Source organism: Serinus canaria, chromosome 3, assembly GCF_022539315.1.
Source record: "Serinus canaria isolate serCan28SL12 chromosome 3, serCan2020, whole genome shotgun sequence".
NCBI lineage: Eukaryota > Metazoa > Chordata > Aves > Passeriformes > Fringillidae > Serinus > Serinus canaria.
Window position 1 is genome coordinate 9,976,729 of NC_066316.1, and position 17,266 is coordinate 9,993,994.

A 17,266-nucleotide genomic window follows, 5' to 3' on the forward strand; every position below is an offset into this window, starting at 1 on the left:
CATATAATATTTATTTCAATATTTGCAAAAAGCCAATCATAAAATACGCATTTTTCACACCAGGAAGTTCTACGCTCCCTGCTGAACTCGACAGCGCGCCCCCAAGCGGCCGAGCCCCGTGAGGGCAGAGCTGCTTCCCTCATGCCGTGCCAGGGGAGGAACGCGGCACCGCATCCCACACTTAGCAGGGACACCCCGTCCGTCGCCATTCCAAGGCGGAACCTGCCGCCTTCAGCCAAGAGGAGCTCGCAGCCGCCGCCCCGCCATGCTTGGTAGGGGCACGCCTCTCCCCTCCTCCTGAAGGGCGGTGTGGCGTGCCCTCAGTCAAGATGGCGGCGGAGCCTCCGCGGGCGCGGGGCGGGCGTGCTGCCGCTGCCGCCATCTTGGCCGCGGGCAGCGCGTACCGCTGAGCTGGCCTTGCCGGGCGCGCGGGGCGTGCCGGGAGGGAGCGGCGCGAGCGGCGCGGGCAGGTGGGAGCGGCGGGGCTCCGAGGGAATGGGAATGGGGGCTCTGTGACCCCTGAGGGACACAGGCGGTGCGAAGCGGTCACTGACGGCCCCTCTGAGGGGGAAGGGGTCGTCCTCTGTGAGGGGAGCCAGTGGCGTCCCCTGCGGGCGGGTGTGGAGGGGGCGGTCAGCGGTGTCCCCTGAAGGAGTGTGGAGCGTGGTCACCGGTGTCCCCTGAAGGAGTGTGGAGCGTGGTCACCGGTGTCCCCTGCCGCGGTGCTTTCATTTTGGGTCAGCAGCGTCCCACAGAGAAGCACGGGCTCGGCGCTGTTCGCTTCGGCCGGGCTGGGCATCGGCAGTGTCCCCCCGGGCGTGGCTGAGGTCAGGCGTGTCCCCCTGTGGAGGGTCCGCAGTAGCCTGTAGGCGTGCTTTGCCCTTCGGCTTCAGTGGTCTGGGGAGCGGAGGTGGCACCTATAGCTGCACTGGGGTCTGTGGTGTCCCCTGTAGCCATGCCAAGCGCAGCAGCTGGGCCATTACACCTGTCCTGCCGCTCTCCTGACCCCAAAGTAGGGCCACAACTCCTGTCAACCCCAGCATGGCAGTCAGGGCTCTGCTTGGGGCAGGGAAGTGATGCTGGGCTGCAGCTGGAGAAGCATTGGATAAATTTGCCCTGTGGCTGTGCTGCATGCCTGAGATGTCAAATGTTTGTATTGCTCTTCTGATGTGCAGGGTCTTTTACAGGCAGACTCAGATGTGAGTTTCACCTTGACAGACCTGTTTGTGGTGAGGATATGTTTTGAACCCTTCTGTTTGTCCATCCATTGACGGGAGGTGGAAACATGGGGCAATTCTGCCTAAGCTTGATTTAAATCCTTAATAGCGAGGAAAATGTCAGTGAATTTGGAGTTCTGTAGGAAAATGTTACACCAAAACTTCCCCTCCTCTGAGGGGAGGTGTTGCTTCTGATTTCTCATGTGTGTGACCCTCCTGAATATCCCACCTGCAGTGAGGACCAGGAGTAAGGTAATCCTGGAGCATCTGCAGCTGTAGGTGAACCACTGAGTTTTCTTATCTGAAGCAGGTTGTGGAGCTGCTGCTTTTGGCTCAGTGAGTTGCTGCTAGTGCTGTGTGGTGTTTTTGTGGTCTGGATTTGACAAGTAGGTTTTTTGGTAAGCTTGTCCTTGCCTTTCTCAGAGAAATCAAAAGTAGTGATGGCCTGGAAGCCATCACTCTTTTTTGTGTCTTATTTTGAAGAGTTTAGTGAGACAACACTGAGAATGATTCCTGTGTTGTGTTGGAGATATTCCTCCTTGATGTTTTCTGAAGTCTTCTGGACTCTCAGTTCCTTCCTTACAGCAGGACAATGATGACATGCAGAGTGGGTGTCCAAAAGACCTTTTTTGATATTTTGTCATGTACTCCCTTCCCTTTGTAAGCAGGTCAGCCTGGCAGCTTGGTGACATTTGTGATTGGTTTGGTGTCAGACTTGGCCTCCTTTTCTCCCTTCAACGTTTCAGCCAAAGGCTCCAGTATGTGTTGCAAATCTGGCCTGTTTTCCTTTACTGACCCAGTCAGGCAGGATTGCCTTGAGGCCAGCATGAGGCTGATTGGATTTTGGGATGTTAAATGTGAGTCATAAGAAAAAAAAAAAAAACAACCAACCTCTCGCATTCTGACTTTGAGTGTCGGCTTTCCTTGTTTCTTTGTTGGATTTGGCAGTGTTTTAATTGGCTGTAATGTTGATGAGAGCACTGGACAGAAGAGATTAATGGAGTCACGTGGTTTAGTTGATCATGGGATTAATGCATTTTACTGTGTTGGCTTTGTCCTGCAGTGCCTTGTGCCCCCACCTGTAGTTGATCTGCTGAGGTCCTTTGCAGGCCTGTTGCCCACACCAGTGGCTGCTGCCCAAAGGTGCCTTTTTCTGTCCTTCAGGAGCTTCTGGGGGCCATGGCGACGTACCTGGAGTTCATCCAGCAGAACGAGGAGCGTGACGGAGTGCGCTTCAGCTGGAACGTGTGGCCCTCCAGCAGGCTGGAGGCCACCAGGATGGTTGTGCCCCTGGCCTGTCTCCTGACCCCGCTGAAGGAGCGTCTGGACCTGCCCCCCGTGCAGTATGAACCAGTGCTTTGCAGCAGGCCGACCTGCAAAGCTGTGCTCAACCCACTCTGGTAGGAGTTGCTTGGCTGGGAATGTTGGAAGGGGTTGGATAGGTCCTAATTTTCATCTGAGCTTCACTACTTCCTTATTCCCCTTTTCCTCTGCCCTGTGCCTGGCAGCCTCTTTCATTTAGATGTGGTGGCCTTTTAAAAATCCATACATCAACATGCCTGTTACTAGAGCTTCCAAGAGGACACAGGAAGATCTTTTGGGAGGCTTTTGAGGCAGAGAATCCTCTCAGCATCCCAGAGAATTTCGTGGTGAATGAGGAAACTCAAAATGGACAAAGATACCCATTATACTGGTATAATACTGGTATACTCAAATCTAATTATTTGAGTTCTCTGGACTCTGATGTTCACTTGTTTTCCTGCTTCCTACACGTCCTGCTGCTTGTAGGTCAGTTCCAGTAGGAGCATAATGAAGTAATTTTAGAGGACTATCTCGGTCCCAAGATCATGTGATGATCACCATGCTCAGAGTGTGGTGTTGGGCTGAGAAAAAGCAGGGAATGCCAGTAAAAGGAAGTGAAATGAGATCAAAGCCATGGAATGAGAATGTGGCGAGGCATCCTGCACTAGCAGGATGTTGTACTGGGCTGAGGAGAGTAAACTCTGTGGGACAGGGAACAGCCTGTTTGTTCTGTGTTTGCACAAGATCTGGGTGGATGGCTCCTGCTTCTCTGAGACTGGAGCACTTGTGTGCTACAGCTGCACAAACAATAAGACATGAGATGAGCCTAAGTGTAGTGAAAGAATTATTAGACCCAAGTCTGTGTCTGCCAAGGGCTGAGCTTCAGAAAGCTGTCAGTGGTCCCTCATGCTGACAAGCCTGAAAATGGCAGGGCTGGATTAGCTAATGATCTTCCTGGTAATAGAACCAGAGTCTGAGTCCCTAAAACACTTGCTGTTCAAGCTGGAGTGTCTGTTTCTTCCTGTGCTGTGAACCATCATGGATTAATGAATTAATTGTGAAGCTTTGCTGTAAAATTGTTCCTGAAGTCACACCAATGCATCATCTTTCCCTTGCAGCCAAGTTGACTATCGGGCCAAGCTTTGGGCTTGTAACTTCTGTTTTCAGAGAAACCAGGTGAGTTGGAAAAAGCACTTCCACCTTTTCACTGAACACTTTATTGATGGCCTTCCCCTGATATTAAACATAAATCTGCTTCTCTAAATCCCTTCCCTTGGCCTTCTACTCTTGCTGACTAGAGTACAGTCTGCTTTATCTGACATACTGTCAGTAATTTTACTGGCATGCAGAACATAGCAAGGAGATAAAAATGCTGTTTTGTTCCATGTGTACCAGTGTGGTTTTTGCATCTGATATTTACTATTCCTGCAGATTGTGGAATTCATTAAATTTGAGTAGACTTTTGCCATCAGAAACTGTGGCTAAAAGAATTTCAACTACTACATTGTTGCTGTAGTAGCCTTATTTTTTATTTACACTGCATTGAGCAGCTGTCCATCCTGCTGGCCACTTGTTGTCTGTGCTTAGGAAAAGCACTGTGGGTTTCTTGTCATGAATTAATTAGGTTGGTGCAGTGGCAGCAAATAAAAAATTGAATAACCACATCATCAGCAGGGCAGGCTCTGTGCTGCAGAAGAGAGCCCTACATTTTTGTCCTGCAACTTCCTTGTCCTAATTTTTTGTTCTCTTTTTCAGTTCCCCCCAGCATATGCTGGCATTTCTGAAGTCAATCAGCCAGCAGAGCTTATGCCTCAGTTTTCAACAATTGAATACATAGTGCAGGTAAATGAACCACAGGCCAGTCTGGAGCTCCCAGAATTGTCTTATTGTGACAAATTATATATGTGTAAAATATTCTTAAGATAATGCAAATAAATACCATGTCTGCAAGGTGCTTAAGAATAGGCTCATTTTATTCCTTAGCTGGAGGCTTTATATAATGTCATTTCTTCCCACGTCAGCGAGGTCCACAGACGCCGTTGATCTTCCTGTATGTTGTGGACACGTGCTTGGAGGAGGAGGATTTGCAGGCCCTGAAGGAGTCCCTGCAGATGTCCCTGAGCCTGCTGCCTCCCGATGCCCTGGTGGGGCTCATCACTTTTGGCCGGATGGTCCAGGTTCATGAGCTGAGCTGTGAAGGGATTTCCAAGAGCTACGTGTTCCGGGGCACCAAGGACCTGACAGCCAAGCAAATCCAGGTGTGCTCTGCCATCCCTGGCTGCTCTGCCATCCCTCAGGCCAGGGGTTTGTACTTCACAGCTCTGTTGGGCTCTCAAGCACAGGGCTCTCTGGGAGAAAGGAGGGCTTGGTTCTCTCAGCCGTGAGCCTGTTGCCCTCCCAGTATCTGTATTGTCTTTTTGCCTTTGTAAATATCTTGGAAGCTTGTTCAGGATTGAGTTTGTGTATCTCACATAATGGACCCATGATCCATTCCTAATGGCAGTGCAAAGATGAGTAATTTTACAGATTTAAGTATATTTAATGCTGCAGTATTGCAGGCTATACTGCAATACTGGGTATTGCAGTATAGGGTATACTGCAATACCCAGTATTGCAGTATAGGTATACTAAATAATAATACATGTGATATGTTTAGTGTTTGAATAGTACATCTCTGCCTCCTCTTTACTGTTTTTAGGATATGCTTGGGCTTTCCAGGCCAGCTGTCCCCATGCAACAGGGAAGACCTCTTCAGACTCCAGATCAGCCTGTTATTTCCAGCAGGTAAGCCTCACCAGCACAGCACACAGCAGGGCAGATGTTTTATGTCCCTTTATACCTGTAGGTCATGCTTCTAACCCTGGGTTTCCCAGGAGGGGAAAGAGAATTTAAATGGTATTGTCTTGTCAGTTATTTACCTCCATTGAACACAGTTTTCTCTTTCTTAGCTTCTCTGTTTCAGTGGTAGCTCTCATGCCTTTCAGCAAACTCACCTTTGAAATTCTTTCCTGTTCTTTATGGGACTTTGCCTTGTTGTCAGTTCCTGATGTCTTGCTTTGATCACATTTTTTATTTGACACAGACTTGTTATCTTGTAAAGTTTGCATGTAAGAAGACAACCTGCTGCATGTCTCTTGACTTCTGATTATTGTCTCAGTGCAATTTATGTGTGCCAGGAACAAAGAGGCAGGTTTTTTTCTTCTCCAAACTTAGAAGCAGGAAAACACTGTATTTGAATTTTTGCAGGTTCCTCCAGCCTGTGCATAAGATTGACATGAATCTAACAGATCTGCTTGGAGAGCTGCAAAGGGACCCATGGCCAGTGACCCAGGGAAAGAGACCCTTACGTTCTACTGGAGTGGCTCTTTCAATTGCAGTTGGCTTATTGGAGGTACTTCTCATGCTGTTGTTTGAGCAGGCCAAAGTAAGCACATGGCCAAGCCTGCTGAGATGAATGCAGCTGGGTTACCGTGGGGTGCAGAGGTGCAATTTGTCTCTACTGATATTTGAGCTGTGCTAGCACCAGCTGATGTAGAGTGGGCTGGAAGGTTCCATATAAATGGTAAAATTTGCAGGTGTTGAAAGGTCTCTTGATTCTTGTGTGTGTTGCCACACAAGAGGGGATACTGTGCACTGGATTTATCTAAGTATTATCTAAGATATAAGTAAAGAGAACAGAAACTGCCTGCTTCCTGTTTTGAAGACATGAAGCTTGATGTGGTTTGAATTTAAACTTTATATGAGTGCTGGGACTGTCAGGAAATGCATCACTATTTATTGAGGTGGCCTATAGCAGGGACAGGTTACCACTGACATTGCAGGAGCACATGCAGAACCCTTCTCTAAAGAAAGCATTGTTGCTATTTAATCAGTTTTCCTTTTTTTTTTTCCCTCCTCCCCCTCTCTGATATAAGTCTTTGTTTTTATTTTAGGGCACGTTTCCAAACACGGGGGCCAGAATAATGCTGTTTACAGGTGGGCCACCAACACAAGGGCCAGGCATGGTGGTGGGAGATGAACTGAAAACACCCATCCGTTCCTGGCATGACATAGAGAAGGACAATGCAAGGTTCATGAAGAAGGCCACAAAAGTAGGTACTAGGGCTTGATGGGTGTGTTTAAAAGCTGAGACTGAATGTTGTTTCAGAACACTACATGGGTTGCATGGTTTTCCTTGAAGCAATCTGAGTCTTTGTGTATGCTAAATTATGAGGATGGTTAAGAGAAGGGTAAAAAAGCTTCCTCCTGGTTAATTCTCATCATGGTCTTGTGCCTCCTCAGAGAAGAAAATATGTCAGTGTTGTTTCTTAGCTGATGGGTGGGTGGAGACTTTGTTCATCTGCATCATTGTATCTCCTCCAGGAGAGGAACAAATCTCCCCAGAACTGGTTATTTCCAGAAAGCCTCCTTTGTCTTCTTGACATATAAAACAACCATTAAAATAGAAAAAATGTCAGATATGAAATGTGCCTGCAGGTTAAAGAAAGCAGGGTGACACCTATTCTCTTAAGTATCTTTGGGTTCCCAGCAAGTCATCACAGACTAGATGATCCCTTGTCATTTATGCACTGTTTATATTTGAGACAATAAACTCAGGCTCATCCCAATGCATCCCTCATCCTAGAAGGGAGCAGTGTGCTGCAGCCAACATCTCTTTAGCTACCACAGCACTGGTGGTTTCCCCATGTGTACCTTGTGTTGGCCTGAGGTGGGGAGCAGCAGAAGTTGCACATTGCAGCCTCCTAACCCCCGGCTGTGTATTCCCAGCACTACGAGACTCTGGCCAACCGCTCTGCAGCCAACGGGCACTGCATCGACATCTACGCCTGTGCCCTGGACCAGACAGGGCTGCTGGAGATGAAGTGCTGTGCAAACCTCACTGGGTACGTTCACAGCAGGGCAGCACACAGCTGGCACCTGCTTTTTGGGTTTTTTTTGGAGGGGGAGAACAGTTCAGGAAGCAATTAAGTTTGCTGTCAGGGCAGAAGGATTTTTATCGTTCTGTTCTAAACTGTGGTTTGAATTTGCCAGGAATTATATGGCAAGCCTCACCTGATCCCAGTCTACATTTCTGGAGTCTCAAAGCAGCATGTGAATTAGCACTGCTGTTAGAAAACTCAATGGTGGGTAGAAGCTTTCCTTGTGTGGGCCAGATTTTCTCTGCTTAACAGCTCGCTTATGCTTTCTCCAGGGATTCTTGACTTCACTGGGTCCAGTTTTAAGTGACATGTCTTAAGGGGTAAAGATCTCTGTCCCATACTGCTAGAAATGATCTCTGTGAGGAAGGCTGTGTGCTAACCCAGGCCTTTTGGGGACTTGGCATGTCTTACTGCAAGTGCAAGGTGTTTGTAAATAACCCCTCAGTGCTCAGCAAGGAGAAGAGAGACTGTTTGACCCTGTGGATGTGTTACTGAGCTGCATCTGGTCAGGCCTGGGCTTGCCAGGGCACTTAGGGGAGGCCCAGCACCTTCCCTGTGCTGCAGTGGTGCAGCTACCCTTGGTGCCCTGGTGTGGTGTGGGTGGTTCCAGCTCTGCTCAGGGAAAGCAGGCTGAGCAGAGAGCTTCCCAGAGTTGAAACACAAACGTTTTGAAGGCTGCTGAAGCAATGGCAAGAAACAGAGTTGAGAAAAGAAACTGCCAAAGATGGAGCACTAACCCCTGTGGCTTTGTAGGAGGCACCCATGAATCTACACTCCCTGGTATGAATCCTGCCTATGCAAAGGCATGCTCTAAAGCAGTAACTGCATGTGTTTGCACGTGTCAGAGGTTCAGGGATGTATCCTTTGTGCTTCTAGTCCCCAACTGCTTCAGTTCCCTTGTTTTTTCTTTTCCAGAGGACACATGGTGATGGGAGACTCCTTCAACACTTCACTCTTCAAACAGACCTTCCAGAGGGTATTTAGCAAAGGCTACAATGGGGAATTTCGGATGGCTTTTGGTGCAAACCTGGATGTGAAGGTGAGAGATGAGTTTGATTGCAGTAATGGGGAAATAGAAGTGCTGTTGATTAAAAAGTCAGTTTAAGTCTCTGGGATGTTTGGGGTGTAGGAATGTCTACATGTTTGAGGTCAGATGTAGTGCTGCTTTGGGAGAAGCACTGTACTGGAGGGATATTTATTTGGAAGTTTAGTAATTTTGTTGTTGTTGTGTGGGGTTTTTTGTTTTGTTTATTTTGTTTGGTTTTGTTTGATTTAAAGCAGCCTCTTCTCACTCAACAAGGAACAGTTTCATACAGTTTCATCCCTTATAAATATGTCTTCATTATTAAATGTGATTCTTCAGATTCACTAATTGTAGCTGTGGATGGTCTGGGAAAATACCATCTCATTAAAGCTGAGCAACTAATTTAGACTGTATGTATTCTATTTGACTGACTTCATGAAAAAAACAAACCTTTTTTTTTTTTTTTACCTTTTTCAAGACCTCCAGGGAGCTGAAAATTGCAGGAGCCATTGGACCATGCATATCCCTGAATGCTAAAGGGCCATGTGTGTCTGAAAATGTAAGTTTCTGACATGGAAAAATCTTTAATAAAGAAGTAAATATAGAATGCAAAGTTTCTGTCTAGACCTACAGTTGAACCAGAATGTCAAAGTTTTCCAGGAAACATCCTTAGGAAATTACAGCCTTTCTTAGACCAAATTCTTGCTTCCTAGGGCTTTAACTGTATGGCCTTCAGTAACTTCATTCACATCCAAAAGATAAGGAATCTAGAAGGCCTGCCATTACTTATACCTCTGATCAGAATTTAACATAAGCTTGCCTTTCCTGCTGCTAGACGAGAATTGCTGCTTTCTTTTTGATTCTGTGCAGGAACTTGGAATTGGAGGGACATCTCAATGGAAAATCTGTAGTCTGGATCCCAGTACAACTCTGGCCATTTACTTTGAAGTGGTAAATCAGGTCAGTCCTGCCTTTTTTTTTTTTTTTTAATCATCTTTTTTACTCATCAAACTAATTGTTACGGGTCTAGAAAATACAGTGGCACCGCCTGTGTAGCAGGTGGATGGTTGCAAAGCAGCCAAGTGTTCTGTGATGAAAATTTCAGATATTTTTTGGATGTGTCTATTTCTTTTATGTGCTGTGGGGGCTTGTTACAGCTGGGAAGAGTTCTGGAGAAGGCATCATGTTTTGAAGTGTGCCCTTGTTTCATTTGCAGCACAATGCACCCATCCCTCAGGGAGGCAGAGGGGCAGTGCAGTTTGTCACCCACTACCAACACTCCAGCACCCAGAAGCGCATTCGTGTCACCACCATAGCCAGAAAGTGAGTACCCCGTGCCAGTGCTCTGGCAGAGTGGCAGTTCCAGTCTGTGCTGGGATTCCTGGCTTCTTGCTGCATGCATTGGCACACGTGGATGCACGTGGCATTAACCCTTTGCTCACCCTGCAGCTGGGCAGATGCACAGACTCAGCTCCAGCACATCGAGGCCGCGTTTGACCAGGAGGCAGCTGCCGTGCTTATGGCAAGGCTGGGAGTGTACAGGGCTGAGTCTGAGGAGGGACCTGATGTTCTGCGTTGGCTGGACAGGCAGCTCATCAGGCTGGTAAGACCAACACACTGAGCTTGGGGACATTCTTGATTTCAGTGAAAATGGAAGAGACAGCAGCAGTCTTTTTTTGGATTGACTCACTTTGTTTGTGCTCGGATCATGGTCACATAGCTGTAGCATGGAATAACTAAGAACCCAGTGTGATCAGCAAATTTAGGATGGGATAGGTGAACATCCCATCATGCCGAAAGGGATTGAATAAGAGAGAGGGAAACACAGAATAATGCAGGTGAGATGGTCGCTGGTTCAATCCTCCTGCTTAAAGTAGGACCAGCTCTGAAGTTAGAGCAACGTGCTCCAAGTCTTGGTCAGTTGTGTTTTGAAGATCTCCAAAGGTGGGATTTCTTATTCTTCTCTTGCCAGCCTGTTCCAGTGTCTGGTCAGTCACTGTTTTATGGGGTTTCTTTCCCTCTTCCCTGCCTCTCTCTCTCAATCAGAATTTCCATTTCCCCAGTTACCAGTCAAGTAGACAGCAAGTTGACTCCCTTATCTCACTCTTCACCAGGCTGAACAAACCCCGCTTCTTCAGCTTCATTTTCTTAAGATGTTCCAACCCTTGACTAACTTGGTGGCCTCTAGACCAGTATATCCATGTTTGTCTTGCACTGGAGAGCCCAAAGCTGGACACAGCATTCAGATGTGAGCAAGTTCAGGATAGTAATCTGAATTAAGTCTGAAGCCTCATACTGTCTCTTGCTTTGAATTTCGCAAGCTCAAATTGTCTAAATCAGTGCTGGTCTTGTCCAAACACCCCTGTAGGGTTGGTACTAACACAATATGGCACATCAGACCCTAAAAAACCAGAGCCAGTCAAATAGAGATTGGAGCACAAGCACAAACAGGGGCAAACTGTTTGCTGCAATGACTGGGGGATCATTTAGAGTTTAATTTCTAAAACCACTGGTACTTATTTTCAGTGAAGTAGTGAAATACTTATCTGCTGTTCTGCAAGAAGTGTTTCATAGGGTGCAGAGCAGTGTAGGTGTAATAGCCCTGAATTAATGGAAAAAAAAGAAAAGTATAGTGCTGTAGAGACATGTAGAGACACCATTTCTTTCATTCTTGGATAATTTCAAATCTAGACTTTATGAATATATATATATATATATATATATATACACACACACATATGTATATAAAGATTAAATCTTCATTCTCATTGTAGTAAGACAGAAAAACCACTGACTTAAAGAAAAATAGCCTGTAAATGCTGTAGTACTAGTTCTTGTCAAGTTCATGCCTTGATTTAAAAATTAGCAGAACAACACCCTGTAGAAAAAGAGATGTAAATTCTATTAAAAAAAAAAAGAAAAGAAAAAATAGAGAGATAACCAAAGTACCCATTTTGCTTCCAACAGTGTCAGAAATTTGGACAATACAACAAAGATGATCCCAACTCCTTTAGGCTGTCAGAATCATTTTCTTTGTATCCTCAGGTAAGAATGTCACTGCCCACAGCCATGGGAAAAGTGTGTAGGGGTGAGTGGGAATGACGATAAAACATCTTGCACTATTGATCAGATTCAGGAGGGGAGGAACAGGTGCTTTTTTAATGTAATGGACTGGTTCTGTAGTTCAGCACTGCAAGAGACCAATAAGAGAAAAAGTCTGAGGAGTTACTAAGAGACAGACTTTTTCCCAAAGAATTTGGTGTTCAAAAATACTGGAATTGGGTCCAGATGTTTTGGCAACTTTGGCTGATATTTCTTGTCTTACTCCTCTTTCTGGTGCAGTTCATCTTCCACCTGCGCCGCTCCCCATTCCTGCAGGTCTTCAATAACAGCCCAGATGAATCTTCCTATTACCGGCACCACTTTGCCAGGCAGGACCTGACCCAGTCCCTCATTATGATCCAGCCCATCCTTTATGCTTATTCTTTCCATGGGCCTCCTGAGGTGAGTCTGTGTTTTCCAGGAAGAGGTCAATCAGCTCAAAACTATGAGTATTCAGTTGAAGTTACACTATTTCAGCCAAAAGGCCCTTGTAGATTAAAAAAAAATATATTAAAGGACAATATACTTTTATTCAAGATCATATCAAGTTACACTTGGATGGACATAGAAATTGCTCGCTGGCATCCTGAGACCTGAGGGCTTAGGGGTGCCTGACTTTGTTCTTTATTTTCCCCAGCCAGTGCTTTTGGACAGCAGCAGTATTCTTCCTGACAGAATCCTACTGATGGATACTTTCTTCCAGATAGTTATCTACCTTGGTGAGGTATGGTGAAACACACATTCTCTTTCATTTTTTGTGCTCCTTCCCTCCTGTCATGCGTGCAGACAGCTTTGCTGCTAGTATGAAATATTAACAAACTAACTTCTTGCAAAGCCCACACAGCATTGTGACCATGTCATGTACATGCTGCTTGTTGGAATACAATTCCCACCACTGTCAGAGTAAAAATTATATTGGAGCCACTAAGGATATATTCTGCACCAAGCAGCAGTATAGGAATGTGCTCTCTGTTGATGGAGTGACAAAACTATCTTTTGTCTCCTTAAAAGGGAAAAAAGCATAGACATTTCTTTCCTCAATTAGGTAAAAAGACACCTCATAGGACTTGGGGAACTTCACCTCAAACTTAAGGGTAGCCAATTGGACAGAAGCCAAAAAGTCCCTCTTGGGCAATTTACTAGAAGAAGACAACAAAGGAACGAATCACTTTTGTGAGGTGTTTTACCAGGGGCAAGAACCTCTTTCACCTGGCTCAGTTTTTCTCTGCGTGAAGAGTTTTTTATTTTGCCTTTTATGAATCTTTTCTATTTCCAACACTACCACAGGAGCCATCCTGCTGATTTTATGCCTTCTAAGGTAGCTGAGTTCTCTTGAGTGTGATATAAATCTCCAAGAGCTTATGAGACCTAGCTCGAAGAGACCATATATCATAGCAGCTGTTGTGTTAGCTTGGCCATGAAGGTGGTCCCTTACCAAGCCTGGAAAAGGCCAGAGAAACTGGAAATGAAGCAAGGCAGAGTTACAAGATGATACATATTTTAACAGAGTTGCAAGTATTTTCAGAGAAGTGGCTTTTTGCTTGCAGGGTTTTCATACTTAAGTACTGAGGCTCTTCAAGAAATCGGGTAGTTTTCCAGTTTTAAATACTGGATGTTTTTGAAAGCTGCTGCTTTATTCCTTCTCTCATGACTGAGGGAAGTGCTTAGATACTGTCTCTTTCTAAAAATCTTTCGGAGTTACCTTAAGGAGTTTCTATCCTCTGTTGCATAGCAAGACACTCAGCAATTGGGTAAAATTCAGACAAGGGAAGAGCTGAGTGTCTGACCTATGTATGTATAGAGGAATTGCTGCAGATATATGGTGCATGCAATGGATGCCTTGAAAATACTGTAAGGTCAAGTCAGATTCAAAAAGTCAGTGATTTATAAATGCTTCATTTCTGTGTTGACACAGGCTGAAACATATTGAAGATTTTCAGCAAACTGCTCTGGCGCTGCACAAATTGCTGCCAGGTTTTGTGTTGGGTGCCTGTGCTTAAATTCAGGAACAGAAAGTAGTGCTGTAGGCACAGTAGTGAAGTTGTGTGTTTGCCCCTAAGCAGAAGCACATGTAGCATTCTGCTGCCTTAAGACATGCAGGGTAAAAAGGGGGGGCTTGTAGACATCTCTGCTCCATTTTAATTTCCTCCCTGTCCCTTCAATAGACTATTGCCCAGTGGCAGAAAGCTGGCTACCAAGACATGCCTGAATATGAAAACTTTAAGCATCTCCTGCAAGCCCCACTGGATGATGCCCAGGAAATCTTGCAGACCAGATTCCCAATGCCGCGTTACATCCACACTGAGCATGGGGGCAGTCAGGTAAGGAAGTTTCTGGAGGAACTCTTTCTGTTGTTGCCTAGAACAAATGGCTCATTCTGCTTTTCTGAAAGGATGGTTCTGGTAGTCAAACACAGTTTAGCTCTTCAAAGTACAGAGCTTGCATATTTTCTTATTAGCTTTTACTACAACTTTGTCTTTTAATAAGCTGATCAATTGCTGGATATGCTTATTAAATCTGAGGGTAGAAAAAAATGGAAAAGCCAACTTAAATATGTTTTTATTCCCCAGTAAAAAGGTGGGAAATAAATGATTTGGTTATGTGTCTATAGTTAGCTTGCTAGGACAGTAATGCTGAATGACTGACCATCTGTATCTTCATTCTCAAACACTGAATGAGGATATAAAATTGTTTTTATTTTCACTCTTCCTGGAATTGCAGTGTGCTGTACTTGTTTGTAGCAGTAAGAGGCAGGAACTGATGCTCCAAACCAAAGATTTGGTGTGACCCTTTTACACTGGTCTTGCACTGAGCCCTTTTTGGAAGAGCAGAGGTGGCATGGGGAGAAGAGCAGTGCTGGTGTTTCCTGTGCCATGGAATCAGAGCTGCTCTGCCAGGCGAGCACAGCCTGCTGGAGCAGGGCACTCAGTGCCCCTGGGAGACAAGCTGGCTGTGGAGCAGGGATTTCTGGACTTGAAACCTGCTTAAATTAACCTAGTACCTTGCAAAAGCAGAGGAACATTGCTGGTCATTCATCTAGTGTGAGATGAAACCTGAGGGAGCAGACAGGGCTCTCATTTTACCAAACTCCTCCTCTTTTGTCTTTATAGGCCCGGTTCCTCCTGTCTAAAGTGAATCCTTCTCAGACCCACAATAACCTCTATGCCTGGGGCCAGGTAAGCAATGGAGGAGCTGCTCATGATTGGGAATGCCTGTAAAATACACATGGACACGTTTGTGTGTGCAGTGGCCACCCTGTGTCACCAAGTGGCCATAAACAGCATTACATTTGTCTTTGGTTCCTTATCATGGTAGCACTGGCTGATCAGAATGGAGTTTTCAAGCCTGGATGTCATGCATTTTCAGTATTCTGGAAAAAGCAACTACCATATGGATAGATATAGATCTAATTTAGCTGAGGATACTAGGCTTTTTTATCCTCTTTGTTTATCTTGTTTGTGTAGAGCTTTGGGCAGCAAAATTCCCAATGCTTTAGGAAGAAGAGACTTCCCTGCAGCAGTTCAGATTGTATCGGAGGATAATGTCAGTGCTGTTTCCAAAGAGTGGCATCTGGCTTTTAAAGGAGAAAAAGGTTTTAGCAGGCAATGAATTCAGAGTTGCTGATATTTGATTTGCTTTTAGTTCGTCCCCTGTGTTAGCAACAGTATTTTAGGCTTGTTATTTCTTTGTTTTTTCTGCAGGAATCAGGAGCTCCAATCCTGACAGATGATGTGAGCCTCCAGGTGTTCATGGACCACCTGAAAAAGCTGGCAGTTTCAAGTGCATCGTGACTGATCAGACTGAGAAGCAGGAGCAGACGATTTACATGGATCATGTTGATGACAGAAGCGGACCAATTTATTTACATTAACTTTCTTCTCTTTTAAACTAGGGATTTTAACTGTTACACGAAATAAACATTCAGGGAGAGTTTTTTTACTTCTCCCTTCTAATTTATTTGTATTGCTGTTTGTCTATTTTCTGTTCCCTCTGCATTTTCAACGTATCGTAAATTAGAGTTGAAAGGTGTTTTAGCCAGCAGAGATTTTGACAGCCTTTAGCTTGACTTTTAAGAGTTCTCTTTTAAGAGTTCTTATCCCAGCAAACAGGGGGCTGTATAAATGAAAAACAAAACGGGGTAGGAGCACTGCTCCTTAGTCCCCAAATCCGGCTGTTGGTGCTACGGGCGGCTCTTGGCTCCTTTTGCCCCGCCCCCCGGCGCATGCCCCGCCCCCGGCGCGTGGCCCTTTTGGAGGCGGAGTGGCCGCGCGGGCGGCCATGAAGCCGGCGCGCGCCGCCGTGTGGAACGCCAGGGCCGCGCTGGTCTACTCGCTGGGAGCCTGGACCACGCTGGGCGCCCTCATCTACTACGGCCGCCTGGAGAAAGCCGGCACCGGCACCGGTACCGGCAGCGGGGCCTGCGGTCACCTCCGGGAGCTGGGGAGGTTTCGCTGAGGGAGGGCCTGCTCGGCGCGCGTCGTTTCCGGGGCAGGGTTTGCTCGGGGGGCGGGGCTTGCGTGAGGGAGAGCTGGGCCGCGGGCGGCTCCTGGGCTCTCCTGGCTGCCGGGGTAGGACCGGGATCCCTCCAGTCCCGCTCCCACCGCTTCCCGGCCGGGGAAAGTAACGCTGGGTGTTGCCCGCCCGCCTCTCGGGGCACTTCGGGCTGTGCGGCTGCCGGCTGAGTGAGCCGGGAGTCCGCCCGGCGCGCCCCCGGCAGTCCCTCCTGAAGGGAGATAAATCCCGTCTTGATGGGAGAAACTCGTGCTTTATCTCAAGTCACGGGAACGGGCACTAGGCTTTTCCCACCCTGTTGCTTTTATTTGCGCTGTGGGAATGGTTCGAAGCTGTGCTGCGGGAGGATTAGGCAGGACATTAGGGAGCATTTCTTTACTGGGAGGGTGGTCAGACATTGGAATTAATGGGTGTTTGCACTGGGCTGCTTGGCTAGGTTTGATGTGGATAGCTTGGGAAAGCTATTGTTACTGCTACTGTAGTACTGATAATTGTCCTGTATCAGTGCAGGTATCTGATTTACCCCATTAAATCAGTTGTTCTGGCTATGGTTAACAGATTTTTGCTATCTGATTCTCAGACTGGAAGGAAAAGCAAAAAGAATAATGAATGCCCACATGGCTGCCATGATAAAGGGATAAAACATTTTTATTGTTGTGCACTTTTTTGTCTTCCTTACCATCCTTTCTATTCCTTAGAGAATGAAAATGATCCTGAGGCAAAGCAAAGGGCCCGCAAGGAAGTACACACTAAGGAATATCCTTTTGGATTGACAGTGACAACAGAAATAACATACAAAGAGGTTCAGCCTCCTCTTACTCGGCTGCTCAGGCGTGTGGTATCATTCTTTGTTCCTAATGATGACCCTCCTTCCGAAAAGTGAGCTGTTCAGAAGCTCAGAACGCTGTGCTGGACCTCTGAGAACATCATCCCAGTGCCTGGCACCAGACCTGCTGGAAAACTGTCCCTTGCTTTGCTGGAACAGCAGCTCTGCCCTGCTGCTGGTGTGAAGTTGCTTTCCCAGCAGGACAAACCCAGGTGCTCCAGGCTGTACTTGGGGGGGGCTCCTCTGCTGGGCAGCTCTGAAATGGATACTTCAGGAACCACGAGTAAATGGGAAGGAATGTAGTTTAATGTTTTGGTTACCAGAGTTCTTAATGGTCCTTCAAATAAAAGCTCATGAGAGATGA

The 17,266-nt window shown here is 46.4% G+C and overlaps 2 protein-coding genes across 2 annotated transcripts; both read left to right on the plus strand.

Moving 5' to 3' along the window:
• Window positions 1–315: 315 nt before the first annotated feature.
• SEC23B (SEC23 homolog B, COPII coat complex component) lies at window positions 316–15,521 on the plus strand. The gene is made up of 20 exons (XM_050972694.1): window positions 316–470; window positions 2,382–2,617; window positions 3,638–3,695; window positions 4,275–4,361; window positions 4,541–4,777; window positions 5,218–5,303; window positions 5,766–5,910; window positions 6,452–6,610; window positions 7,287–7,402; window positions 8,354–8,477; window positions 8,941–9,021; window positions 9,333–9,422; window positions 9,679–9,785; window positions 9,912–10,065; window positions 11,430–11,507; window positions 11,805–11,966; window positions 12,202–12,288; window positions 13,730–13,885; window positions 14,675–14,740; window positions 15,266–15,521. Exons 2-20 carry the CDS (start codon window positions 2,397–2,399, stop codon window positions 15,353–15,355), a joined length of 2,304 nt encoding a protein of 767 aa, XP_050828651.1. The 5' UTR covers window positions 316–470; window positions 2,382–2,396; the 3' UTR covers window positions 15,356–15,521.
• A 276-nt stretch (window positions 15,522–15,797) lies between these two features.
• SMIM26 (small integral membrane protein 26) lies at window positions 15,798–17,266 on the plus strand. The gene is made up of 2 exons (XM_050972770.1): window positions 15,798–15,966; window positions 16,775–17,266. The coding sequence occupies exons 1-2, from the start codon at window positions 15,843–15,845 to the stop codon at window positions 16,957–16,959; spliced, it is 309 nt and encodes a 102-aa protein (XP_050828727.1). The 5' UTR covers window positions 15,798–15,842; the 3' UTR covers window positions 16,960–17,266.

Excerpts from the sequence above, each read along its gene's own strand:
- SEC23B (XM_050972694.1), top strand. The coding sequence starts at position 2,397 with ATGGCGACGTACCTGGAGTTCATCCAGCAGAACGAGGAGCGTGACGGA. Across the intron at positions 2,618-3,637 it reads GCTGTGCTCAACCCACTCTG|CCAAGTTGACTATCGGGCCA; the intron begins GTAGGAGTTGCT and ends TTTCCCTTGCAG. Across the intron at positions 5,911-6,451 it reads TTGCAGTTGGCTTATTGGAG|GGCACGTTTCCAAACACGGG; the intron begins GTACTTCTCATG and ends TTTTTATTTTAG.
- SMIM26 (XM_050972770.1), top strand. The coding sequence starts at position 15,843 with ATGAAGCCGGCGCGCGCCGCCGTGTGGAACGCCAGGGCCGCGCTGGTC. Across the intron at positions 15,967-16,774 it reads GAAAGCCGGCACCGGCACCG|AGAATGAAAATGATCCTGAG; the intron begins GTACCGGCAGCG and ends TCTATTCCTTAG.